The sequence below is a fragment of the Diaporthe batatas genome (genome assembly GCF_019321695.1).
Source record: "Diaporthe batatas strain CRI 302-4 chromosome Unknown Contig00010, whole genome shotgun sequence".
Lineage (NCBI taxonomy): Eukaryota > Fungi > Ascomycota > Sordariomycetes > Diaporthales > Diaporthaceae > Diaporthe > Diaporthe batatas.
The window spans coordinates 560,360-584,701 of NW_025408557.1; the positions used below are offsets into that span (position 1 = coordinate 560,360).

At 55.6% G+C, this 24,342-nt stretch overlaps 7 protein-coding genes across 7 annotated transcripts; 3 read left to right on the top strand and 4 right to left on the bottom strand.

The window, feature by feature from the left end:
• Positions 1 to 154: 154 nt before the first annotated feature.
• Positions 155 to 2,791, bottom strand: KVR01_008801 (uncharacterized protein; the record flags this gene model as incomplete). The annotated part of the gene is made up of 1 exon (XM_044786634.1): positions 155 to 2,791. One exon carries the CDS (start codon positions 2,789 to 2,791, stop codon positions 155 to 157), a length of 2,637 nt encoding a protein of 878 aa, XP_044642568.1.
• A 2,457-nt stretch (positions 2,792 to 5,248) lies between these two features.
• Positions 5,249 to 7,591, top strand: KVR01_008446 (uncharacterized protein; the record flags this gene model as incomplete). Its single annotated transcript, XM_044787250.1, has 4 exons — positions 5,249 to 5,480; positions 5,540 to 5,909; positions 5,976 to 6,432; positions 6,506 to 7,591. The coding sequence occupies 4 exons, from the start codon at positions 5,249 to 5,251 to the stop codon at positions 7,589 to 7,591; spliced, it is 2,145 nt and encodes a 714-aa protein (XP_044642213.1).
• Positions 7,592 to 9,476: 1,885 nt separating this feature from the next.
• KVR01_008563 (uncharacterized protein) lies at positions 9,477 to 10,067 on the bottom strand (the record flags this gene model as incomplete). Its single annotated transcript, XM_044787002.1, has 1 exon — positions 9,477 to 10,067. The coding sequence occupies one exon, from the start codon at positions 10,065 to 10,067 to the stop codon at positions 9,477 to 9,479; it is 591 nt and encodes a 196-aa protein (XP_044642330.1).
• A 2,680-nt stretch (positions 10,068 to 12,747) lies between these two features.
• KVR01_008757 (uncharacterized protein) lies at positions 12,748 to 13,973 on the top strand. The gene is made up of 3 exons (XM_044794046.1): positions 12,748 to 12,943; positions 13,014 to 13,452; positions 13,554 to 13,973. The coding sequence occupies exons 1-3, from the start codon at positions 12,782 to 12,784 to the stop codon at positions 13,814 to 13,816; spliced, it is 864 nt and encodes a 287-aa protein (XP_044642524.1). The 5' UTR covers positions 12,748 to 12,781; the 3' UTR covers positions 13,817 to 13,973.
• A 72-nt stretch (positions 13,974 to 14,045) lies between these two features.
• On the bottom strand, positions 14,046 to 15,585 carry KVR01_008758 (uncharacterized protein). Its single transcript, XM_044782065.1, has 2 exons — positions 15,519 to 15,585; positions 14,046 to 15,449 (listed from the first exon to the last, which is right to left on the bottom strand). The coding sequence occupies exon 2, from the start codon at positions 14,913 to 14,915 to the stop codon at positions 14,052 to 14,054; it is 864 nt and encodes a 287-aa protein (XP_044642525.1). The 5' UTR covers positions 14,916 to 15,449; positions 15,519 to 15,585; the 3' UTR covers positions 14,046 to 14,051.
• Positions 15,586 to 15,931: 346 nt separating this feature from the next.
• Positions 15,932 to 18,153, top strand: KVR01_008582 (uncharacterized protein). Its single transcript, XM_044789495.1, has 2 exons — positions 15,932 to 16,276; positions 16,477 to 18,153. Exons 1-2 carry the CDS (start codon positions 15,999 to 16,001, stop codon positions 18,005 to 18,007), a joined length of 1,809 nt encoding a protein of 602 aa, XP_044642349.1. The 5' UTR covers positions 15,932 to 15,998; the 3' UTR covers positions 18,008 to 18,153.
• A 790-nt stretch (positions 18,154 to 18,943) lies between these two features.
• KVR01_008523 (DNA-directed DNA polymerase gamma MIP1) lies at positions 18,944 to 23,365 on the bottom strand. The gene has a single exon (XM_044794434.1). It carries the CDS (start codon positions 22,940 to 22,942, stop codon positions 19,523 to 19,525), a length of 3,420 nt encoding a protein of 1,139 aa, XP_044642290.1. The 5' UTR covers positions 22,943 to 23,365; the 3' UTR covers positions 18,944 to 19,522.
• Between the last annotated feature and the right edge of the window lie 977 nt (positions 23,366 to 24,342).

Here is a 24,342-nt window from a genome sequence, read left to right on the forward strand (position 1 = left end):
TACCACTGTATGAGGGACCACATACATCTTCGGGAGTCAACGGCTTGAGAATTAAACCACTCTAGTCGCGTATCAAATTGTTTCAGAACGGGCTTGGGCACAGGCCTCTTTGAATCATGCTAAAAGCGCCTATCTACCATGGTAAACCTCGATTTTATTCCATCTCGATGGCAGTGAGAGTAACCTGGTGGGATTCCAGACCATCTGCCGTCGCCGAGACCGTGATCTCTCCAGCTTCTCCTTCCCTAGTACGGACAATGGCCAACACGAGGCCACTGAAGGCCTTCCGAGTCACAGACGGAAAGGGTGTCTGGTCTGACGGATCACCGTTGTCGGTTGACACGATATCACCTGGGCCAGTAATGGAGAAAGTAACACTGTCAGTCGCGTAGGGTACGATATCGCCCAGCCCATCAGTCACAGCGACGGTTATGAACGACAAGTCATATCCATCCGCAGTGATAGTCATGCGATCAGCTGTCACATTCAACCCCTCGGCCGGACCGACAGTGCTTCTGCTCGCCTCTGCCCAGACACTGCCATTCTTGTATGTCAAGACGCGAATGTCGCCGGGCGCATAAGTCACATTGTCCCAACGGAAGCGATAGGTGAGCGTCTCCTTAGCGAGGCGGCCGGCAGATTTACCATTCAAGAATAACTCAGCCTCGTCAGCCGACGAGAAAACATGGACGGGAGTAACTTGACCGACCCGGTCGGGCCAATTCCAATGTGGCAGGATATACGCACTCGGCAGGTCGGCCCTCCACCGGGACTGGTAGAGGTAAAATCTATCCTTACGGAACCCAGCAGTGTCGATGATCCCAAAATAAGAGCTACGCGCAAGCGGCGAGGCATCGTATGGCGCGGGCTCTCCGAGATAATCCCAACCACTCCACACAAACTCACCCGCAACATAAGGGTAAGTATCCTGCTGCGTAAACACCTTGTCCGGGCTGGACGCCCAGAAAGGGCCATATAACTCGTATGCGCTGACCTGAAGCGAGGTCGAGTTGCCGCCCTGGCCGTCGCTGACGATCTGGCTCTTGTTTCCCGCCACCGGGAAGATGTATGTTCCCCTCGTGCTCACTGCCGAGCTGCTCTCGGTTGTCCAGAGCAGCTTATCCGGGTGGGCGTCGTGGAACCCGGGGAATGTGCTGGCCCACGATGTCCCAAAGCCTTCACCTTGATAGTTCAGGCTTATGACATCCATTACTTCTGCAACTGTATCGTTGGGCTGCGCCCGTTCAAAGGACATCGTCACAGGTCGTGAGGGGTCCTCGCTGTGGACAATATCGCTTAATTGTCGCGCAGTCTCTGCCCCGCCCGCGGTTCGCTGTTCAGGTATCTCGTTCCCAATACTCCACAGTATCACAGAGGGATGGTTCAGATCACGGCGGACCAGAGACCGTGTATCTGGTTCGTGCCAGTCGGGGAACAACAGGTGGTAGTCGTTCGTGACCTTAGCCACGTTCCAGGCATCAAAGGATTCATCCATCACAAGAAACCCGAGGCGGTCTGCTAGATCCAAGAGCTCAGGTGCGGGTGGGTTGTGGGCCATCCGAAGAGCATTGGACCCCATCTCCTGTAGTGTCTGGAGCTGCCGCTCGGCGGCTCTCACGTTGAATGCGGCTCCAAGGCTGCCAAGATCATGGTGATTGTTGGTGCCTCGGGTGCGTATGACCTCTCCGTTGACGATGAGGCCCTTTGAGCCGTCGAAAGCTACTGAGCGGATACCGAATGTTGTCTCATACTCGTCAACGATCGAGTTGTTTCCGATAAGAACTTTTGTCACTGCCTTGTACAGATTCGGCGTCTGAGTTGGTGGCGGGCCCCAAAGCTGCGGCTTGGATATTATGACAGAGTTTTGGACGGACTGTTTTGTCCCTGCGGATAGCCGAATCGTCACTTCAGGGAGCGATGCAACCCATTCGTCAATGCCGGCAGGGTAAATATATGTCCTCACGACCACGTCCTGGGTTGAGTTCGCTGTATTCTCAACATCGACACCGATGTCGACCGTCGCTGCGTCTGCTGAGACAGAAGTAGTAGTGATCCGTGTTCCGTATTGCCCAACATGGACTGGATTTAGCTTGACAAGCCAGATATTGCGGTATATTCCAGCCCCAGGGTACCATCGTGACGAGTCGATGGCATTTTCTAGTCGCACAGCGAGCAAATTCGCAGCGCCAGCCTGGACGTACGGCGTCAAGTCGAGGCGAAATGACGAGTATCCGTAAGGCCAGCCGCCCACGAGAATGCCGTTGACCCAGACGCTGGCGTGAGACTGGGCACCATCTATATCAAGAAATATGGACTTTCCCACATCTTCTCCTGCAATGGTAATATTTCGCCTATACCAGCCCACTCCGTTCGTTGGCAGCCGGCCCATTCCGGCGCTGATACCAGGTGCGCCAAAGGGGCCTCTGATCGCCCAGTCGTGAGGCAGATTGACGCTTTGCCATGATGAATCGTCGAAATCCGCCTGCACGTACTGGACATCACTCCCAGGAGGCGTGCCGGTTGGCCGCTCATGCTTGGACCCGTTGACAATGAAGTCATTTGCTGAAGGAAGGATCCATGGCTTCAGGATGGGATCATAAGATAACAAGTCTGGACTCGTGGCAAAGCGCGAGAACTTCCAGTCTCGGTTGATACTGAGACGCTGTCGTACGGCAGATACGGCCAGTCGCTCAGTAACAGATCCGGTGGGGTGGCAGATGACTTCTTGCAACAGAAAAGCCAGAATTATGAGCCCATAGGCTCTCATGAATGTAAATTTAAGACCCAACATATTAAGATAGTGCTTACAACTGCAAAGTGGACATTACCGCCTACTCTAGGTCTACTAGAACCCGACCGCTTTATAACTCAAGTCCGGCCCGACCCCAACCATGAAAGAAGCGAGTATCCAATAATAAATGCAACGTCGGTAGCTAGCGAGGACTGCGACTTTGATGTACGCGCACCTCAGACCGGGCCGGTGCGGGGCACCCGCGGGAGCCAACGTCCACCCACCCACTGATTTCGATGGAGCACCCAGTAATCTGTACAAGATTTTAGGTGTAGAGCTCATACAAAACTATGTACCTGACCGGGATTCCCCATATTCAAGAGACTCAAGTACTCAGCCTTCTGGTCTTTACGCATTCAGGTGCCAACTGAAGGCTAGAAGGCCGGAAGGCGAAGGCGAAGGCGAAGGGGCACCAGAAGCTAGGGGGCTAGAAGGGGCTGTACCTTAAGTAGCTTAAATTGGACAAGGAAATAGCGTATAAATTCTTGGTGTTGACTGAGTGGGCACTTATAAATATAAGGGAGTTGCTAAGAAAAATAAGTACTGGGTGGTTTACCGAAGAATGGTGGGTGGGTGGACGCAAATGGGACCTGCAGCTGTGCACATCATGATACCAGCGTGCAGCCAAGTAACTCTCTTTCGTCCTATAGCTGAGGATCAACAATGCTCTTCAACCCATATGCTCCCTGTACACGCCTCTATATCTTCGGATCGACATAGCAGAATGCACCTGTTCTGTCACAATGGGTATGAGTTCATCATTGCACGAGGAGGGAAAGACTAGGAGCTGCGAGCTGCCGGCGCAGCCGCGGCATTTGTTGGGTCATGTCCCATTCTTTAAAACTTTGTCTGTTAATAAGTCCCACGGTTGACGTGACCAATCGTCAGAACGAACACACGCGGCGAAGCGCGGCATTTATATACCCTGGGTGAGCAGTGGTGACTGGTGGGTACTTACCTAGGTACCATGACATAGTCGGCTCTGCGTCCACGGGACAACCCGACTACTACGTCGATCCATCTTCCCATACTTACACACAGCCAAACCTTGAAAGTGTGGCAGAAAGCTACGTACATGCTGCCGTTGCAAGGGGTGGCAGTTTTGAATAGAATACAGAGCCGATGCCTTCACGGGATATATGCGACACCTGAAGTACTTTGAATCACGAAGCAAGGAGTCTGTTCTTACCTTATCTATGCTTCACTTCTCTGCTCGTGAACTTCAAGTTGTACTAACATAAATTCGAATTGAAGGGGGGACAATCAATATAGTGAGCTTAAGGGAATATGTGGAATGGGGGTGCCCTTGGTACCTGGTGCTCTCAGTCCTGGCCATACACTTGAGCGGAAGGCTCAAGGTTTAAAACTGTCCAAGTGCGAGTTAATAAAGTATCATGCACTAGTATTTGAACTCCTTTGCCAGATAGTAGGTTTACAGGGACTCTCCTTATACTTGAGGGTTTAGTAGTAACAGTATGTGTCTGTGGTATGGAGAAGTTGACTTACAATCCGGGTACATCCCGAAGTCGCACAGTCCCTTCGCGCAGTGGTTAGCGCTCAAGGATCCAGCGTTTGAAAGAAATACAATGCAAATAGCAGTGTGAGAAGAATCTGCCTGGGCACGTGGCCTCAGCCTCGTGCCGCTAGTAATATTAGACTAGAGGTAAAATCCAGTCTGTCCCCCCTTGTCTTCGACAAGGATTCTTTCACCGAGTCATGGTGTTTCCCAGTGATGCTTGATCCAGGAAGCTTTGATAGTGTTTGGTTGGAATCGTCTATTATCTCCATGAGAATGTTAAGGGTAAAAATCCATCCTCCTAATTACATTCAAACGGGCTCAAGATGCACCGAGACGGAAGTGGACTCGGGACTGCCGGATCACTTGAACAGTGCACAAGGGATATTACGAGACTGGTGATATCCGAATTACGAAGTGTGAAGGTGCGTTCCAGGTATGAATGAGTTCCGATAATCAGAAAGAAGTCACTGCATGACTTCTTTGAATACCGGCGTCGTTTTATGACTGTTACTAGGAGGTAGTTAGGAGCCCTGGAGGGAGTCGTCACACTTCAAGGCAGCAAAGAAATGTTGACCGACGGGCCGATGGCACGGTACTGACGACCGCATTTGGCCAATCAAACCATTTGGGCTCGACGGGGTTCATATATACCTGGCGACAAGCATTATTCATGCAATCTCCAGCCTGGCCCCATGCTTGCATTCGTAAAGCTTGTTCATCCCATTTCCAGGGGGAACTCCCTACTATCCGCTCTTCCGGGCTGCCAGGCCAATTTGGCCTAGCTGCTAGGAACGGATGGTTGCTTGGCCACGTGAGCGGGGACTCTGGCCAGCTTCATTTCCTTTCGCGGGTCAGTTTGCGGGGAATTCGGCCCTATCTAGGTACAGATTTAAGTTGTGGATCGGCAAAACGTACCTAGGTACCGGGAGGCCCGGTGCATGCGAGTACACGAACCAGAATGCGAATTTGATGTAAATGTACCATGGCCTGGCGTGTTCGCCACCCCAGCTCAGGGTGTTTTTCTTTCACCTTTACGTGTCAGTGTAAACAAGATGGTCGTCTATAGCGTCTTGGGACGGTTGGCCCTCCTGGCTTCTTTGGCAGTCTCTGCGCCGTCACCCGCAAGTCTTGACTCGGACCTCACTATACTGCTCGACAATGATCTGCGAGGTGAGTTGAACCAAAGTGCATTCGTCACCAGATGAGTAAAACTCACAACGATGCAACAGGAGCCAGCAGTCCCACAGCCGACTCGGGGTTGATTGTGCTCAGCCCCAAAACGTACGAAGATGCTCTCGCAAGCTGTCAAGCGTTGAATGAGGAGCTCTGGTCTCCTGGCTTGGGCTCGGCAAGCATTCAGCCGAACCTGGACTATCTCGTCTACGAAGGCAAGGCGACCAAGCACTCCATTTTCTGGATAGCGGCCAAAAACAATCAAACACTTGCTCTGAGCGCCTCAGGAAAAATCAAGACGGCACACCCTGGCCAGGAACTGAGCGTCTTGTGCACACAGTCGGCCCCTTTTGCTAACTCTACTTCCACGGATACAAACACCGAGTGGCAAGTATCTGTGCACTCAAACAATGAGGACCTCGTTGGGTTAGTATAAATCCACAAGATTTCCCGCCCAGTCGTGGCATCGCACCCATCTAACGTGTTCTTCAGCTTCCGTGATCGTACATCCTTCCGATTCTACGGGGTCCGTTATGCGCCACAGCCAGAGCGGTTCACATATTCCGTGCCATATGCCGGCTCCAATGGCTCTGTCTCAGCAACCAGTTTCGGATCCCAGTGCGCCCAGCAATGGGCGGACGGAACCGAGGACTGCCTGTTTCTGAACATCTGGACGCCTTACCTGCCATCTGAGGGCAGTAAATGTGACAAGAGCACTCTGAAGCCTGTGATGTTCTGGATCCACGGCGGTGCGCTCATCAGCGGCACGGGAAACGACAATACGTTCGATGGCGGGAGCGCCGCCTCCAGGGGAGACGTGGTCGTGGTTACCATTAACTATAGGCTGTCGACGCTCGGCTATCTCGCCCTAGACGACGGCGTCACCAACGGCAACTTTGGCCTGGGTGACCAAATAAACGCTTTGGACTGGGTGCGGGCCCACATTCAGGTAAGCTGGTCCCAAAGGCAAGGGACCTGCGGTCCCTTCAAGTGCACGAATATACAGCTCACATATCATCCAGGACTTCGGCGGTGACCCTGACCGTATCACGATTCTGGGCCAGTCCGCCGGGGCTGGTTCAGTCCGTGCCATCATGGCTTCGCCTGAAGGCGAGGGAAAGTTTGCCGGTGCAATCCAGATGTCTAATGTTGGAGGCAGGGAGCTCGGGGGAGGAACATACTCTCGCTTCTATCCACTCGAAGAGGCATACGAAGCGATGGCCAATCCAATCCTTGATGCAACCAACTGCACAGACGCAGAGTCCCAGGTCGATTGTCTTCGTGCCGTGCCTGCTTCGACCCTCTTGAGCCTCGACTCTGTCGCTCGCTTCTTCGTCGTCGATGGCACGTACCTCACTACAGAGAACCTGACTCTGACCGGGCCCGAGGCTCCGTACAAGCTGATGATCGGCACCATGAAGGAAGACGCTGGCGCGTTCTTCTCGTTCCCGACCACAACGAACGAGACAGAGTACTTGCAGTCAATCGGCTACGACCTCCCACAGGCAACGCTGGACGAACTCTTCCCACTGCCCAACGGCACAAACCAGACCCTGAACGTGTTCGACGTCGCCGCGCGCGTGGGGACAGACGACCAGTTTAGGTGCGACGCCCAGGCCACCGCGGCCGCGGGGCTCGCAAGCGGGAGATACGGCTCCATCTACATGTACGAGTTCGAGAGGTCCTACGCGCTCTTCAACTACCCCGGCACGGATGTCTGCCAGCCACCCGTGACCGCCTCGCACCCGAACGGGGACCCCAGCCTGCCCTACCTGATGTGCCACTCCGGCGAGCTGTACCTGGTATTCGGCAACGTGGCGTTCCAGGGCCTGCCCGAGCGCGACGGCTACGACCTGTCCTTTGAGCAGCTGACGCTCGACTCCTTCACCTCGTTCGTCAGGACCTTCAATCCCAACCCTGACCGGGGTTTCCTCGAGGCGAGACGGTTCACGAATACCACCAAGGAGCTGGAGAAGGCCGGGGCGTGGAGGCCTGCCACGAAGGGGGACCTGACACTCAGGGCGTTGCGGTGGGAGTCGTATCAGGATGGCTTCAGGGAGCTGCAGCAATGCGAGGCTCTTGGGCAGCCCCTGACATATTGGGAGTGAGGACATGACGATGTAGTAACCGTACGGAGACTAAGGAAATTCTGGGTGGAAATAATTCCATGAATTGATTGATTGTGACATTGCTGGCTTACCGCCGCATGCGCTTGAGGGCTCGGCATCAAAAGTGCTACCAATGGTGACAGTGTCTCCATAGAGACGATGTGCGAATCACAGAAGTAGTTTCGTTTCTATCTAATCACATTATATATTTAATGTAACTATGTAGCGCCCTCATATAGTGGTAAACGCCCAACTTTAGAAGACCCAGCATTTAAAAAATATGATATGAATACCAGCCCCTGGGAGTGCAGAGAGGATACTGCCACATAGAAAAGCTCACACCCAACATTGAAGATATCAAGAGCTGTGGGTTCCACTATTGTGCTGCTCTATTGTCTATAAATAAGGGCTTCCCTTGCTCACCATTCAAAGTTATTCTAGTTAGGAAGCCAGTCAATCCACTCTATTCGATATGCCCTGCTCGGATTCGTGACACTAGACTTGTCACAGCGGACAGCAGAGGTGGGTCGTGACTCGAGGTTCCTTATTACAATTGCCACCACGCATGGTTGCTTCTGATACTCGGCTCGCGCATTGCACCCTTCAATACCTAGGCTTACTCAAGGGTTCAGGACGTTCAAACGATGATTCATTGTTATTTCTTTGTTTGCTTCTTTGTTGTCGGTCAAACAAGTGTGGCACAATTCAATTTTGGAACAATCCAATCGATGTTCAATGCGAGATGTTTGACCATTGAGCAACCTTGGAAGCCATTGTGCGCTCCCGCATCGCGCCAAGCCCACCACCATCGCAGGACAAGGCACGGCTGGGGCCTTATATAGGCCAATTTTCCACAAATCAATTCATGAGTGTTTGGAGCAATTGGAGAGTGCCAGTGATTCACAGTTCCTCTAAATAGTAGAGAATCTCCGAGGTTTCCAACTCCAGTGCTTCACCCCACTCCACCATCACCTTTACACACTCAAAGCCGGTGTGTTGGGAGAGTGCAGCTGACCTTTTCCTGCTCTTTTTCTGAAAAGAAAATGGCAAACTTAACGAGAATCGTGGTGCAGTTTCTTTTCCATCTGCTGTGGCTGGCCATAGTAGAAGGGCTGACTGTTGAATTACTGAAAACAGAAATCCAAATGGTGCGAACACAAGCCGACGAGAACTCAGATCATGAACTGGAATCGCCGAAGACGGAGAGCTTCCCAGAATATGTAAATCAAATCTCGCCGCCTCCATGGTAAGCAGATGATTCACTAACACTCTTTTCGCAGGATGACCCTTTCTACTACGAAACCCACCCTTTCTGGAGGGATGGATGGTATTGCACAAGAAAGAGGCGTTTCTATATGTACAAGGACCCTCGAGACAGACACAGTACATGATGGTGTTTCTTTTCCTCAGGTTCCATGTGCAAACATTTAGTATCTTTCTCGTTGGAAACGTTTTAAATTGGAGAAATCCCACGGCTGTGTTTTCAATCTTCTTAAATAAAAGAAATGTCAACTAGATCTAGTTTCGATGTTCCTTCTCACAATAGACCTAGGAATAACATAAATTCTTCAACAACCTTGGCATATTTGAAACCACAGGTGCAGTTATCCCCATGTGTCTTTGAGTTCAGTAATCTAATTATTTGCCAAACCGCCCAAGCCTTTAGCCCCCTTAATGGCATTAACCCTGATTGTCCACTTTTGCAAGTCCTGGTAATATAATGAAGTGTCTATATGACCAGTAATTATTTCCTCGGCTTGCTTGACATCCTGTAACTAACACAAAGAGCAGCGTTCTAGCTTAAATGCCCCAGGGTGATGGTCAGACTGGTACAGTGAAGTTGTTGCCAGTACCAGGTCCTTGTCCTTGGTTATTACCTTGTGCTTCACCCCGTTCCCCATGCGCCCCCTCGACCCCCTCGGGCCCCTCGATTTCCTCGAGCAACTACTGTATTCCATCCATCTCCACTTCCGCTTGCTGATGAGGCACCACCTCCTGTACTAGCAGCACCACCTCCTGTACTCGCAGCACCACCTCCTGTACTAGCAGCACCACCTCCTGTACTAGCAGGTAACTCAGTCACAGGTGGGTGGCCTGTGCCAGCAAAACGTGGCCCAGGTTTCCTCTCGTCAGCCGTCCGCGGCCCCCTCCACTCTTGAGGTGGCCCATCTTTAAAGGCTTCCAGGATCGCATCTACCTGAATAGGCTTGATTGGCGGTGCCTTAAACTCGGAGCACAACCAAACCTCGGACGCCTCTTCGAAGTCCGGGTCCTGCACAGTCGTGCGTACCGGATCCCACACGTCACCAAGTCTATCTGAGTGATGCCAGATAGGGCGGAAATAGTTTTTCGGTGTGGTAACACCAAGTTTCCCCACCCTAGTATCAACCTCGGTCCATCCCTGGCAAGCCGTGTAAAGGGTGTTACGCCACGTCATAGCGGTCTGGATGAGATCCGGGGACACACTGGTGGTCATATCCGGGATCAGCTTCGCCGCGTTGATAAGACCCACTACTTTCCGCACAAAAGGGAGGTAAAGCTTGTCGTGGATGTCGTCAAACGTCAGTCCTGTATAATTTCGCGCAGTATTGCCCGGCACTAGCTGATTCAAAGTCGTTTGTCGTGCCATAGTGTAACTATTAAAAGTTAGGCAATTTTGTCGTCTCTGGCGCCCGACTGTCCAACAGCATGTCTCTCCAGATGCATCGCAAGTAGAGTGACGTCTAAATTGCAGTGATTGATTACTCACAGGTTGATGGTTATGACGAGGGTGAGCCAATCCACACCGTTCGACGACGCCGCGCCCCAATTTGCTAAATTGTCGAAGAGCACGTTAACTTGGTATTTAAATCTCTTTGGCTGGAGTGCTGGATTGCCCACGAGAGACAAGGCTGTGATGACAGGGCATCGACTTACTCAAGTAAAATGCTTCCTCTGAGGTCAAGCCATATCTGTATTCAAACAGCGCTTCCAAGTATTGGTCCCAGCTGCGTTCACCAGCATTATTGTAGTTTCCATATCGCATGCTGGCCTGTTTTAGTTGGCAAATAAAGGCATCGAGTCTCACGTCGGCTCCGTGGATCTCCGAGTTGATCTGTTCAAACCTGACCCCAATTCTAGGTGGGTTCTGACCGTATGAAAACAGGCCCTGAGGTCTATTACGCCCGTCTGGGTGCCACCAGCCCGATTCCCTTAAACTCCTAAGACGCACGTCGAACCACGAACGGACGGACTTCCGCAGAAGCCCCCAAGGCCAGCGGAGATAGTATGGATCCGCGTCCAACAGGCTCGCCATGCTGCGACCGATCATTGACTGGGGGTCTGTAGGAACTATGGGAAGGCAGCTCGCAACCAGGTTCAACCTAGCCTGAAACTGTGGGTTGGTTTCTGCAGCCATGCTTGTTTGATTGAAAATGGCCTCAAATAACTTCCCAGCTGCTCTGTTTCCCAGGACTCGCTCGAGGTTGTTGCCGCCCCCAAGCCGCGTCAAGTCCATGATCCCTTCGGGTTGGTCGGCTTCGCGGAGAGCCGCCATTGCCGCGTCCGTATACGCTCGGCTTAGGTCTATTCTCAGGCCGGCCTCTCTCGAGGGAACATTGACGTTTTTGAGGAACAGAAGAATGTCCTTGCGCGACCACTTGGCAACTTGGGGTGCCCCATGCTGATTGCGGATCTGACTGCTACCAGTCATGTAGCTCCACCTCGCAGGGTTTGTTTCGGCAGAGCCTGCAATATTTGTCGGATTGGATGACGCAGAAGAGGGATTTGTTGCACCAGCACCAGCACCAGCACCAGCACCACCAGAACCAGTTGTCGCTTGGCCTGTCGCTTGGCCTGTCGCTTGGCCTGCCCCTCGGCCTGCCCCTTGGCCTGTCACTTGTCCTGCACCTCGGCCTGCCCCTCGTCCTGCCCCTTGGCCTGCCCCTCGTCCTGCCCCTTGTCCTGCCCCTTGTCCTGCCCCTCGTCCTGCCCCTTGGCCTGCCCCTCGGCCTACAGGTGTACCACGACCGGCCATGAACGCATGTCGAGGAGGGCCAGCACCACCGGCACGACCGTCTCCAACGTCGTCCGGCGACCTGGCTCTCTTTCTTGACGTTATGTCCATCGCTACTGGCGTACGTCTGCTCTTGGTGCTGATGTTTGAAGACTTCCAGTTGCGTTCTCCGGATGTGGCGTTGCACGACTTGTCAACTTTTTAAGTCACAATACACACATGCTTGAATCCTGCTGGTTCGATTTGGGTTTCACTTTCCCAAGGCTCACTCAACAAAAGAAAGAAGGATTGCAATTGGAAATAGAGTTCTAAGATAATAAGCTGGGAGCACAAGGTTCAACACACATGTGTGGAAGTGTGTGCATACACAAGAGCATCACATTATAGCAGCCTAGAAATGAAAGCACGCTCTCAGTGGTGATTTGTGGGCGGCTGCTCCGCATCCGGGGTCGTGATAAAGACAAGCGTATTTTCATGGAGCTTTCGCCTTGTATACTCGGACCTCAATCTCGGCTCAACAACAAAGAACTTATCGAGTCAAAGGCGATCAAGTCCTCAATCATTCCGGACACAGCTAAATGAATAAACTCCAAGACCTTCCTGATAGTCATCTAAGGACTGATGCTTTGGCCAAAGGTGCACATGGGGACAGTCTCGAAAACGAGAAAACACTGAAAATTGCCACTATTTGCATGCCATCTCGATCCCCGTGAAGAATGATAAATGGAAAAGAGAGGAAATATTGCCATTGCCGTGCCGAGCTTAGTTGGTTAGGTAGCACATTAATTCAAATCGGGGTGAAAGGGCCCCTCTACTCTCATAGGCGCTCTAAAATAACAAATCAAGCAAGGCGTCAACCTTCTTGAGGCATGACCAAGTTTTAACGACGTTCATTTGTAGCGGGAAAAAGTCCGGGGTCATCTCGAAAGGCGGATATTCTAGGTTCTGAGAAGAAGACATGTGCTGCTCCCAAAAAAGTCCTATGGCCCAGGCGCCGCCGTACATGTGCAGTTTGCCGGTGTAGAAACAGGAAAGCAGTCACTACTGAACTTATCTCCCATGATATGAATACTTGATATGCGCTATCTATAAATTGCAAAAGGTTATTAAGTACTATGACATCACTAAATCCCATTTGCTGACATACCCCGTTAAGCCCAGCTCTCCCACTTGATCGGCCCACCACGACGGAAGCCATGTCCGTTTCGAGAACAAAACTCACCGGTCAGAATCAACAAGAGCTGGCAGACATGAGCACACCTCCCTTGGCCCTAGCGGGCAAGACCGCCATCGTAACGGGGGCTTCGCGCAGCATCGGCTACGGGATCGCCTTGAAACTAGCCCAAGAAGGCGCAAACGTGAGCCCTCCTTGTCAACGACCTTGCTAGAAACCCTCTTGCACACACTCCTGTTGACGCCAACCCCCAGGTCGTCCTCGGATACACCTCCCCGTCAAGCAGCTCCAAAGCGGCCGAGCTAAAGGCAGCGATCGAGGCGCTGCCCCACCGCCCCAGGGCACACGCCGTCCAGGCGGACCTGGGCAGCCTCGAGGGCCCGGGGCATCTCGTCAGCGAGACCGTCAGGTGGGCCGGGGCCGAGGGGCTGGGCGGCAGCGGCAGCGGCAGCGGCAGCAAGATCGACATCCTCGTCAACAACGCCGGCCTCGAGCGCGTCAAGGGCCTGGCTGAGCTCGTCGTCGCGGACTACGATGCCGTGTTCAACGTCAACGTGCGGGGCACCATGCTGCTGACGCAGGCCGCGCTGCCTCACCTCGGCGCAGACGCGCGGGTTGTGAATATCTCGTCGGTGGGCGCCAGGGCGGGATTCAAGAACCTGGGGTTGTACTGCTCCTCCAAGGCCGCCCTAGGTAAGTCGTCCCGGGCCAGGGGATGTCGCAGGACTGAATACTCGCGACCTGCGTGGAGACGTGCGCCGTGATATTGGCTAACAATCCGTGAACGAGGGAAGAGGGCCTGACGCGCTGCTGGGCTGCTGAGCTCGGCGGGAACGGCACGACCGTGAATGTGGTGAGCCCTGGTCCCGTGCAGAGCGAGATGCTGGACAACATCCCCAAGGAGATCGTCGAGATGCAGAAGCAGCAGACCCCGGTGCAGAACCGCCTTGGCACCATCGAGGAGATTGCGGACGTCGTGGCCTGGCTTGCCGGGCCTTCGAGCTCGTGGATCACTGGCCAGACCATCAGTGCGAGTGGTGGGTGGGCGATGTACTGAGTGGTCATTGGCAGGAACACGGGCAGGGCAATGTTCTTTACACAGCAGAAAGTATGGTTCTGAAATGGTATTTTCATATGGCGAGTTCTTTACAACATGTAAACTGCCAAGGTGGAACTCCTTCGGAGTCAATAATAAATTTATTTGAAAGTGATAAGTTGATCAACCTCAGACCGTAGAATATTTCTCAAAAAGAAGATTACGAGCCCAAATTCCGAGTAAACATCAGCCAGTCTCACGGATCGCAGTCCGTCGCAGTAGCCAGATCCTCCCACGACTTCATATTACTCTCATGAGTCTCAATAACCCCACGGACGATACCGTACGAATCCCTACCCACAAGCAGCCTGGGAGGCAGTTCCCGCCCCTCACACGACCCAGAAGAAGTGAGGGCGTCCACGATGAGCCTGCACGTCTTGACCGGGTCCCCAGGCTGGTTCAGACTGACGGCATCAAACGCCTCCAGCGTGTCCCCGAGCGCGCCGCCGCCGAGGTCCTCGATGGTCCGTCCAGGCCGCACCTGGTGGCCCGGGACCAGGAAGTTGGTCCGCGTGTAACCCGGCTCCACGGCCGTGACCCTGATGCCGAGGTGGGCGACCTCGGCGCGCAGCGCCTCGGCCAGGATGGTGGCGCACGCCTTGGTCGCGCAGTAGATGCCCGCGCCGGGGGTGCCGTGCCACCCGCCGACGCTGCCGAGGTTCGCCACGACGCCCGAGCGCGCGGCGCGCATGACGGGCAGCACGGCGCGGATCATGTTGAGCTGGCCGAAGACGTTGGTCTCGAAGACGGCGGCCGCCTCGGCCCGGCTCGCCTCCTCGACGCCGCCGGCCAGGATGTAGCCCGCGTTGTTGACGAGGATGTCGATGCGGCCGCCGGGCGTCCTGGCCGTGATGTTTCGTACTGCTGCGGCGAGGTTCTCGTCCGTGTCTGTCACGTCGACGCGCTCCGTGAGGGCGCCGCGGGAGGCGAGCCCTGACAGCTTGGCTGGGTCGCGGGCTGTGGCGACGACGGTGTCTCCCCTCTCGAGGGCTAGCAGCGCGATCTCGCGGCCGAGGCCTGAGGTGCAGCCTGTGATGAGCCAGACTTTCTTGTCGGACATGGTGTAGTATTGTTTATATTGCAGGGTGCCTATAGTGCGGGACAATATCAATAGTCAAATCGAACTATATGAGAAAGTGATGAGCTTCTTGGATATGCTGTCAAGAATTAAGATATGATGACTATGACTTTAGCATTCAATCAATCTATTCTGTTGAGTTGTGTTGCCAGCCTTATATGCCTGGCTCCTATTGCGGCGATTGACATGATAATCGCCGACGGAGGACTTTGTTACGGATTCATATGTCGGTGATATCACTGCACGCAACATTCCTGCCACCCGACTGATTGGTAGGTTGGAATTAGTCTGACAGCCAAGACTGATGAACTCTGCAGGTATGAGTTCATTTGGCTCAAGTGCAGCCACGACATACTAGTAACAATTCATCCGATTTCGACCTATGTCCGGACCAGCGAGCTAGGCGATAGAGTATATGGCCCGCGGTGTTGGCCCGCGGTGTTAGCCCGCGGATGCCCAGAGGATGGGGCACGATTAAATATCATTGACGAGATCGGGTCTGGTGTCTTGGAGCCCCTGCAAAAACGTGTCACTAATCACGCACATAGGTCTTTTTGTACCCATGTCCATTCTAGCCAGCCCTACCAGGAAGGGGTGGAAATCCCGTAGGATCCTTCGAGTGGGCCAGAAGCTGCAGGCGGCACGAGGCGGCAGCCATCGCCGATACTTGAACCGCAGAACAAAGCCAGGGCCGCCAGGCTGCCAGGGAAGAATCACGGTCGTGCTCACGTGGGACCGGATGGGGGGATCTGCTAGGCTACAGTAGTGCCGATTTGTATGATACGTCGCAGTACCCGTCAGCACTTGTCTTCTGTCGAGCCATTGGCTGCTTACACTGCCGATCCACCAGCTGAGAATATGTCAGCTCGGGGGTGCTCACGTCGTACTTGGCGCGTAGGCGAGCCCGGACTGGGGTATACTGGGGGGAAGCAGCCTGGCTTGCCTGGCAGCCAATAATAAATTAAATATGTAAGCACACATCGAGCAGACACATCAGCAGGTCCTATCGCCGCCCTCGCCCGCCTTGGGGACACCGGAAGCAAAAAAAACAGGCTCGCCCGGCTGATGAGGACCACAACTCAGTTGATAACACAGACGGGAGAAACGATTCGCTGGCCATGCCTCACCATGGAGAACCGGCTCATCACCGCCCAAGACTTCCGCGCCTGCTCGCCAGGCACCAGCAGCAATGGCAGCGCCGGCGGCGCGCAGAGGACGACATGGGCCGCGCAGTGCGACTGGGAGCGCCACAGGGACCGCATCATTGACCTGTACAAGTTCCAGGATCACACCCTACGCAGTGTGATGCACATCATGCAGCATGAGCAAGGCTTTGTCGCAACGTAAGTGAGCCAACAGGCACTCACGGGCACTCACACGCTCTCTCTCTCTCTTATACACACTCACTCACTCACTCACCCCCTTCACCCACTCACTCAAAATCGCCACACGTCTGGGCTGGGCCTGGGCGCCATCCTTCGAGTGGCCCCTCAGCCACTCGTGCTTGTCGTACTGACCAATACTGACAACACAATGTGTACAGACCAAAGATGTACAAGTATCACCTGCGGAAATGGGGCATCCAGAAGAACCTCCGCGCAAAGCAGGCCCGGGAGCTGCTGCAGCAGACCAGGCACGCGGGCAGGGAGGTGACCGAGGTCTCCATCGGCGGCATCAGGGTCGACCAGGACCGCCTCCGGAACCTGCTCAAGCGAGCATCCAAGGCACAGCGCGGCGCAGCAGGCCCGCCAACAACAACAACCACAGTAGTGATACCACCAACAACAACAACCGCACTCTCGGGCAGCAGCGAGGCGAGCAGCTCGCCGGCGACGTGCCGGCTCTCGCCGCCCTCGCCACCCTCGCCATCCCCGCTGCCCACGGCCCGGCTCCGGCCCCCCCACCCCCAGCCACAGCTGGAGCAGGTCCTCCACGCGCTCCGCAGCTACGTGAGCGGCAGCTTCGGCGCGGGGCGGTGGACGCGGTCCCACGTGCCGTGGCAGGACGAGCTGGTGGTGGCGGCGCACAACTGCTCGTGGTCGGCGGGGCGGCTGATGAACGCGGGCCACGTGCGGGCGGCGTTCCGGCTGCTGTCGATATGCATGGACTCGTGCCGGCACCTGCTCATGACCGACACCCCCTACTTCCCGGCCAGCATCTACGCGCTGCTGTTCGAGTTCTCCAAGCGCCACGGCGACCTCAGCCGCGCCGTGCTCGGCTTCCTGCGCGACCTGAGCCTCGTCGTCTACGGGTCCCGCCGCCACCCCGTCTACGTCCTGTTCGAGGCCATGCGCCAGATGTCCTCGGCCCAGATGACCCAGTGCGCCTGGGCCGTCTCGCGCGCCTACCAGGACGCCCTGCTCGCCGAGCTGGGCGAGGGCTCCGCCTACGAGGCCCAGCTGGCCGCCCACAACGGCCGCAACCTCAGCTGGACCGCCGCGTACGGCGCCGTCGACGACCTGGGCGTCGAGATGGCCCTGCAGGAGAACCTCGAGGACGTGTCGTCGGGGGCAGGGGCCGGGGCCAGTGTTGATGGTGCCAGTCCTACGGCCAGCTTCGAGGCGCTGGAGGCGAGGCTGCGCATCGCCAACTTCATGCTGGACCGGGACCGCTACGCCGAGGCCCGGGACCTGGCGGAGGAGGTGCTGGCGCAGGCGCAGGCGGGGGAGCACGGCCCGGGCGCGCAGGACGCATACCTCCTGGACGACTGCTACCGGATCCTGTTCTGGGTGTCGCGGCGCGAGGGCACGGCGGAGGAGACCACGGCGGCGGCGGCGCGGTGGGTCGGCATGTGCACGGCGAGGCTGGGCCGGTGGCACGAGCTGACGGTCGACGCGCTCGGCGAGGTGGCCGGGTACCACCGGGACGCGGGCAACGCCGACGAGGCCGAGCGGCTGCGGCTGGACCACGAGGACGCCATCGAGGGCATGTGCGAGCGCCTGGAGCGCCTCGGGCTGGGCTACGAGGGCGCCACCCCCCAGCGCCGGACGGTGCTCTACGGGCGGACCACGCAGCAGCCGGATGCTGTGATCAAACGGCCGATGTTGTGTGAGGTGCCAGGGGGTTCGAAATAAACAAAATGCTTGAGTGCCATCAAAACGTACGCACTTGTTCCTGGAGAACGCCAGCGAGACAGGGTCGTGATGGGATCTGATATATATAACAAAGTTTAGTTGCATAATAGCCCGGACATAGCGTGAATTGATACCATGAGAAACCACTGCGCTTCTTGAACAAGGACGTGCTAGAACAGTGACCTCGTTTGAGACGATGACGGCAACGGGCGTATCCTCCGACGGGTTGATGAGCTTGTCCTGGCCTGGAGGCTAACTCCAGCCACTTGAACTCGTGTCTTACCAGGCGTTGAGGTACTGCAATCGGGCCGTGTGCACACCTGGGCAAGAACCACCACCCAGTCCTAGCATATGCCGTCGAGCACATCTCGTGGTAGCCGGTGTGGTGCATCCGGAAGACCACGGCTTCCCTCAACCACGGCCCCACGGCATCAAGCCCTCTATGGGCAATTGCTCCTGACAGAAATCAAAACCCCGTCTCCTGAACACCACATGTGAGACATCCCATCCCACCCCATCCCATCCCCTTCCCTTCCGCCGCCACGCATATACATGGTCTTTTCGGCATGCCACCAGGCCACCCACAGCCCATCCGCGCCGACCGGTGACAGCCGTTAATAATTCATCCCGAGACAGCGGCCGCAGGCTGGCTGCCGGGGCCGGGGAAAGCCCGCCGCTCCTCGGCTACCAGGGGGAGCGCAGGAAAAAAAAGAAAGAAAGCAAAAGCAACACACGCCTGCAGGTCGACCGAACAGGCATACCTAACCATGTACCTGCCTGCCAGAGCACTGTGAACGATCTTTACCGGAAACAACGCTCGGTCTGGACCCATCTGCTTTTCCCGGACCCGCGCTTCCGTGTCACATACGAATAAGAAGCTCCCCCGGGGGTCAGGTCCAGAGGTGTCCTCCAGACCCCCCAAAAGCAGGCAGGCCCGTCCGCCGCGGCCAAGTACAACCGCCTATCCACAACCAACACCAAGCGAATCACAAAAGTCTCGCCGTGATAATAAACAAGTAGCATATACATTCCCGGTCCTGTCTGGTATCCAACTGCTGCAAAAGAAGGCCGGCCCTGCACATAACCAACTCCAGTAATTATAACAACAAGGTCAGATGGAACTCCGCTCTCACCGAAAACGCTTTCAACCCCAGTACATACATACATAGCTAGCTATCCGCGGATACAATCCATCCCCTGTTTCCCCCCGCCCAAGCGCCGGCCCCAGAAACGAGATGCGAAGCGTTCTCCCTCCCTCCCCTCCACCCCCTGTCCGACCCCAATCAATGTGAGGACCACCCACCCGCCCCATGGTATCGATATAGTAACACGCGGCCGTGCGAATAGACAAGATGCGTTTTCCCCGGGGATGGCAGTCATACAGGTGTCAGGCCCGCCCTGGTGGTCCAAGCCATGAAACAAAAAATATACAAAAAAAAAAAAAAAAGCGAACGATAGGCCAATGTGTGCCTCCGTCCGTCGGCCACTCAAGAGGCCCACCCGTCCAACACCCAATCAATAGCCCACCCCGCGGCTAGCAGGTATGATCTTCGTCCACTTGCCCGTGCGGCCCCAGTCAACCTTCTTCTGGCTGCCGCCGAGGCGCTTAGCCTGGTCCGCACGGAACGCCTCCGAGACCAGGAGCGGCTCGGGCATCAGCCGCGCATGCGACGAGTACGGCAGGACCTTGGGCACGCGGATCGTCGGCTCCTTCTTGGGCTGTGTCCTCTTGCGCTTCTCGGCGCAGGCCTCGTTGAGCTCCTTCATGTCGGACGTGATCTGCGCCTTGATGAACGCCAGGTCTGCCGTCGACGCGTCCTCTTCCTTGAGGGTCTGCATGACGGGCACCCGCGGGATGTACTGGATCTGGTCGAGCTGCGGTGGGGCTTCTGGGATGATGGCTTCATCGAGTAGGGCTTCGTCTCCCCTGGCGAGTAGTTGCTGGATGTCGATGGACTCCCCTGGCGGGATAGCAGTGTGGTGGGATGGGGTTATGCAGGGCATGTCGACTTCCTTGCGGAGGACGTGGTCTATGTCGACGGCGCTGAAGAAGGCGCACGACTGCGGGAGGTCGTGAATGCCGACCTGCTGGGCGAACATGCACCGTGTCCAGATGTTGGCAACCTGGAGTGCCATGGCGGCCCGGTACTTGTCCTCGTTCTTGACCAGGTACCGGATCTCGTCGTGCACCGAGATTGCGAGGCGCGCATCGATGTTGAAGCGTCTGGTCAAGTAGTCCATGGAGACTATCAGAAGGTGGAGGTAGTCGACGCCTGAGCTTTGGATCGCCCAGTTGATGCGGCTGGTCAGGAAGCCGCCCTTGCTCACGTAGCTGCTCATCAGCGCCTCCGTGATCCCAGCACCGAGCACGGGTGTACGCGGGCGGCGCTGCTCGGCAAATTCTTCGAGCTTGTTGAAAATGAAGGATTCCGTGCCGCCTCGCCAGAATTTTCCCTTGTAGAGAAGCTTCCGATAGGACTGTACCCCTTTTGTGGATGTGTACAGCTTCGTCGCGGTGTTGTATGCCTCACGCTCGGAGAGGGCCGGATTGAACTGGCGGAGTAACTGGGCCGCGAACTTTAAGCCGGCGCCGTATATCCGCCCATAGTTGAAGACTTTGGCTTGATTCCTCGAGATCCCGAGAATTGAGGCGGTCCGGGAATGGAGGTCGGTTCCAGCAGCCTTCGTACCTTCTAGCGTCATGAAACCGATTGCGTTGCCGCCATGCATCTGGAATATGGCGTCGCCCAGTAGACTTGCAATCCAAAGCTCCTCCGAGTCCACATCGGCGCCCACGAAGCTGTAACCCGGGGGAGCCTTGACCATTGCCTTCAGCTCCGAGCCTACCCTGGTCTTCTTGGCGTTGCTCGCTGTCAGCCAGGTGTTCTCAACCGCTCTCCTCGTGACGGTGCCCATAGGTATGACCTGTGGGAGGATGTAACCCCGAGCAGACTCCCCTGCCTCTTCTCCCTTGGCCACCTGCAACTCCTTCTCGTAAACAACCAGCTGCGACTTGATCCTTTCCCGCGCGCTGATCCAGTATGAACAAGATGCGTTCATCTCTAAAGCCTCCTTCGCATAGGCATACTCAGACGTCAAGACCCCGCTTTCGAAATAGCCCAAATAACTCTTCGCCATCGGGTTGGCGCATCGAGCCGTGGGGCCGTCCTTGTGTGGTACCTTGAAGTAAGCTCCGCTCACGTCGTCTCGCAGTAGAGGGATTGTCTTCTCGTCCGTCATAGAGCAAAACTCCATCGACTTCTTGATGTAATCTTCTTTCTTTTCAAGAGGAACGCGGAAGGTCCACCCGTGCTGTTCCGACCAGAACAATGGGTTCCCGTCCCACGATAGCCTGAGCAGCAGAGGTGCTATCCTCGTCCGCACCGATATGTTCATAGGTGCATCTTTAGTCGGGAATAGATCTTTGTACCATTTTGGCATGCCAGGCATTTTTTGATTCTTGGCTAGCCTTGGTTTGTCGTCCTTCTTTTTGGCCTTTACCCATCTGACCTCCTGTCCCGACCAATCCAGCTGCTTCAGCCAAGGGTCGCTGCTCCATTTTGTCTCATCATTTTTCATTTCGACGGCCGTCTCAGCCAGTGCTATGAGACGCTCTTGGACGCCAAACGACAATTCTTGATATTTTGCCTCGGCGGTGGCAATGTACGACTTCCAGGATTCGTCGACTGGTAGTATGACGGAGGACAAGTGCCGCAGTGCGGCAAAGCTGACCGGATGGGGACATGTATTGAGGAAGTTGGTGAAGACGATCGAAAAGACACGGTGTGTGACGGCGACGTCGGCTGCGCAGTAGCTGATGAGGTCGTCAAGCTTGTCCATAACCTTGTCTCGATCCAGCCCGCTGAAGTCGTCTCGTGCAGATTTGTCCATGGAGACGTTGAGATGAAATTTAGCAACATCCCGAAGGGAATTGATGGAGCTCCTCCCAACCCACAGTTCCTCCTCCTCCATCATTTCGATCAGGCCGAAGTTTCCCTCGGCTCGGGCAGTCCGCTCTTTCTCTCGATTCTTTTGGGCCTTGATCCAAGTTGGCCTTTGTTGCGAGCACATGCCATTTACTGCCACATGCAGTGACATGGTGTCCAGGAAGCAATTCCTTGTCTGCTTCAAATCATATTCCTCGAGTATTCTGGCCCTGTCATAGCCGACGTTGTGGCCGACGACGATCCGATCTTTCGTAGGGTCTCCCAGTGGCACGAGCTGGGTCTTGACATCGGTCTCGCCCAGCAGCCAGGGCGAGAGCCACACGTACCAGGCCGTTGGACTCGCAGCGCAGGCCATGACAGCAAACGGGTTCTCCTCCCACATTACTTCGACGTCGAATGACAGCATGGTCTCGTCGGGCGCTTCCACCTCTTCCACAATCTCGGGCCCCGACCCGTCTTCACAATAATATTTTGTCCACCCGCTCCGGCGTACCCATTGCCTCGGCTGTTGGGGCGTTTCCGACTTTGCGAATTGCTTTGCGTACGACAGGAACGGCTCCGCGGCATCCGTGCCGAGCCTGAAGAAATGCTCATCGAGCGTCTCCGTGTCCGGGGCTTGTAATTTTGGGAGGACGAACGCGATAGGGTCGGTCGGGTCGGTAGTCTTGCCCAGGAGATCCTGACGCCGTAGATGATCGCGTGAGAGCTCGACGAGTTCCTCTGGAGGAGGGGGGACCTCGTGACCCCTGGGAAAGACTTGCTTGTAGATGTGCTCGCTCAGCTGCTGAACCCCGATGGGGTTCTGGCGGGCGGTCGACGGTATAGCAAGCGTGCTGTTAACCGTCTGGCCTTCGACTTGGGCCGCGGCAGTGGCAGACTGCCATCGAAGTTGTGCTGGCCATCTCCGGTGTGCGCGGTGCCTCGCCAGGCGGACAGAGCTCGCGGTGGCGCAAGCACCTCGGAATGGACTTCTGAGGGAGCTGATCATTCTATCGCACCAAGTCTCGCATTTGTGCGCCGCGCTGCCGGCTGTATCGAGCGTTTGGCTCCGGCGGCTGGACGGGATGGGCCCGTTCGTAGGTGGGGTTGAAGGTGTCGTGGGATGGTTGTCGCAAAGGGGCGAAAGAGGGCAGTGGTTTTCAGGGTTCCCTGGGTCATAGATTGGACGATGGCGCTAAGGATGGTACCTAGGTATCATGGCTGGGCGTCGTGCCTGACGGTACGGCATATCTCAGTCCATGACCACGAACGGCGTGGGTCGACGGGGAATTCCAGATGAACGTGCTTCTTTGCTGGCTGGTAGCGTGCCAGGAGGAGTGCACAGTAGCGTCGCGTACTCTGATGCGCGTTAGATTATCTCAGTCTTGGGCGGGAAGCCTTGGGCAGGTGCGACTGGCTCGTCGGCACTGACATGGATGGGCATGGGTTTTGGGGTGTGGTGGTAACACGGGCAGAGAGAAAAGTTGCGACGGCGTGGGTGGGTTACTCGATTGAGAAGCTCCCCACTCCCAAAAAAACCAAGTGACAGACAGGGGTCCGTCGCTAACATGGGATTCTGCCCCTGCCCGTTCCATAAGCAGCACCTCCACACGCCCAGGGCCGCACCCCTGCCGCTTTGCCAAGCCCAGCCCTGTAAGCCAGTCGACGGATTAATGTTCAATGACAGACGTGCAGTACTCCGTACCGTGAGCTCACGGACCCGTGGTCCAGCTTTGGGACCAACTTGCGAATGGCGTTCCTACGGGGGTGGGCACGGATGTCATATGTACCTAGGTACCTAGGTACTTGACTTGAGTGGTAAACGGGCAGGCCCAATGAGATGGATGGTGGCACATGTGTGGTCCGAGTACTCGGTTGTAGCAGGGCTGAAGTGGTGTTTGATTGCCCTCACTGCCGCATTGATTCTTGCCCGAGCTGCAAGTTTGCAGTCCAGAGCATGTGTTGTGTCTCGTGGATTCTGGCAGACCCGCTGGAGCTGTCTGGCCTGCCCCGGCTGTCAGGATTTCGGACAGCTCATCAAAGTCTCCTGTGGAATTTGACATGTCACCAGGCAGGTGTACGGAGTATACCTAGGTGCCTAGGTACATATGTACTTGGTTTCGTCGCCGTGAGGACTGACCACAAAAGCGAGCCTCGCTGGTGGTTTCCTTCCTTGCCTTACTCGTCGCTCTGTGCCAGCCTGCTTGTGCTTCCCGACAGGCGGATCAGCTCGTGCCGTTACAGCTGCTGACACTTTCCAAGTGGGATACTCCGTACATGAACCAACCCACTGCAGTCTAGACCGCATACATATGTGCATTACGGAGTACGTAGCATATCACATCGGCCTTTGGAGGCAGGCAATAAAGCATGAGTACAGATGACTGATAGATACCTGCCTGTGCGTGC

Bases quoted from the DNA above. Each gene is read 5' to 3' on its own strand.
- KVR01_008757 (XM_044794046.1), top strand. From the start codon at position 12,782: ATGTCCGTTTCGAGAACAAAACTCACCGGTCAGAATCAACAAGAGCTG. The intron at 12,944-13,013 runs GTGAGCCCTCCT...GCCAACCCCCAG, and splicing joins TAGCCCAAGAAGGCGCAAAC to GTCGTCCTCGGATACACCTC. The intron at 13,453-13,553 runs GTAAGTCGTCCC...GAACGAGGGAAG, and splicing joins CTCCTCCAAGGCCGCCCTAG to AGGGCCTGACGCGCTGCTGG.
- KVR01_008758 (XM_044782065.1), bottom strand. From the start codon at position 14,915: ATGTCCGACAAGAAAGTCTGGCTCATCACAGGCTGCACCTCAGGCCTC.
- KVR01_008582 (XM_044789495.1), top strand. From the start codon at position 15,999: ATGAGGACCACAACTCAGTTGATAACACAGACGGGAGAAACGATTCGC. The intron at 16,277-16,476 runs GTAAGTGAGCCA...CAATGTGTACAG, and splicing joins GAGCAAGGCTTTGTCGCAAC to ACCAAAGATGTACAAGTATC.
- KVR01_008523 (XM_044794434.1), bottom strand. From the start codon at position 22,942: ATGATCAGCTCCCTCAGAAGTCCATTCCGAGGTGCTTGCGCCACCGCG.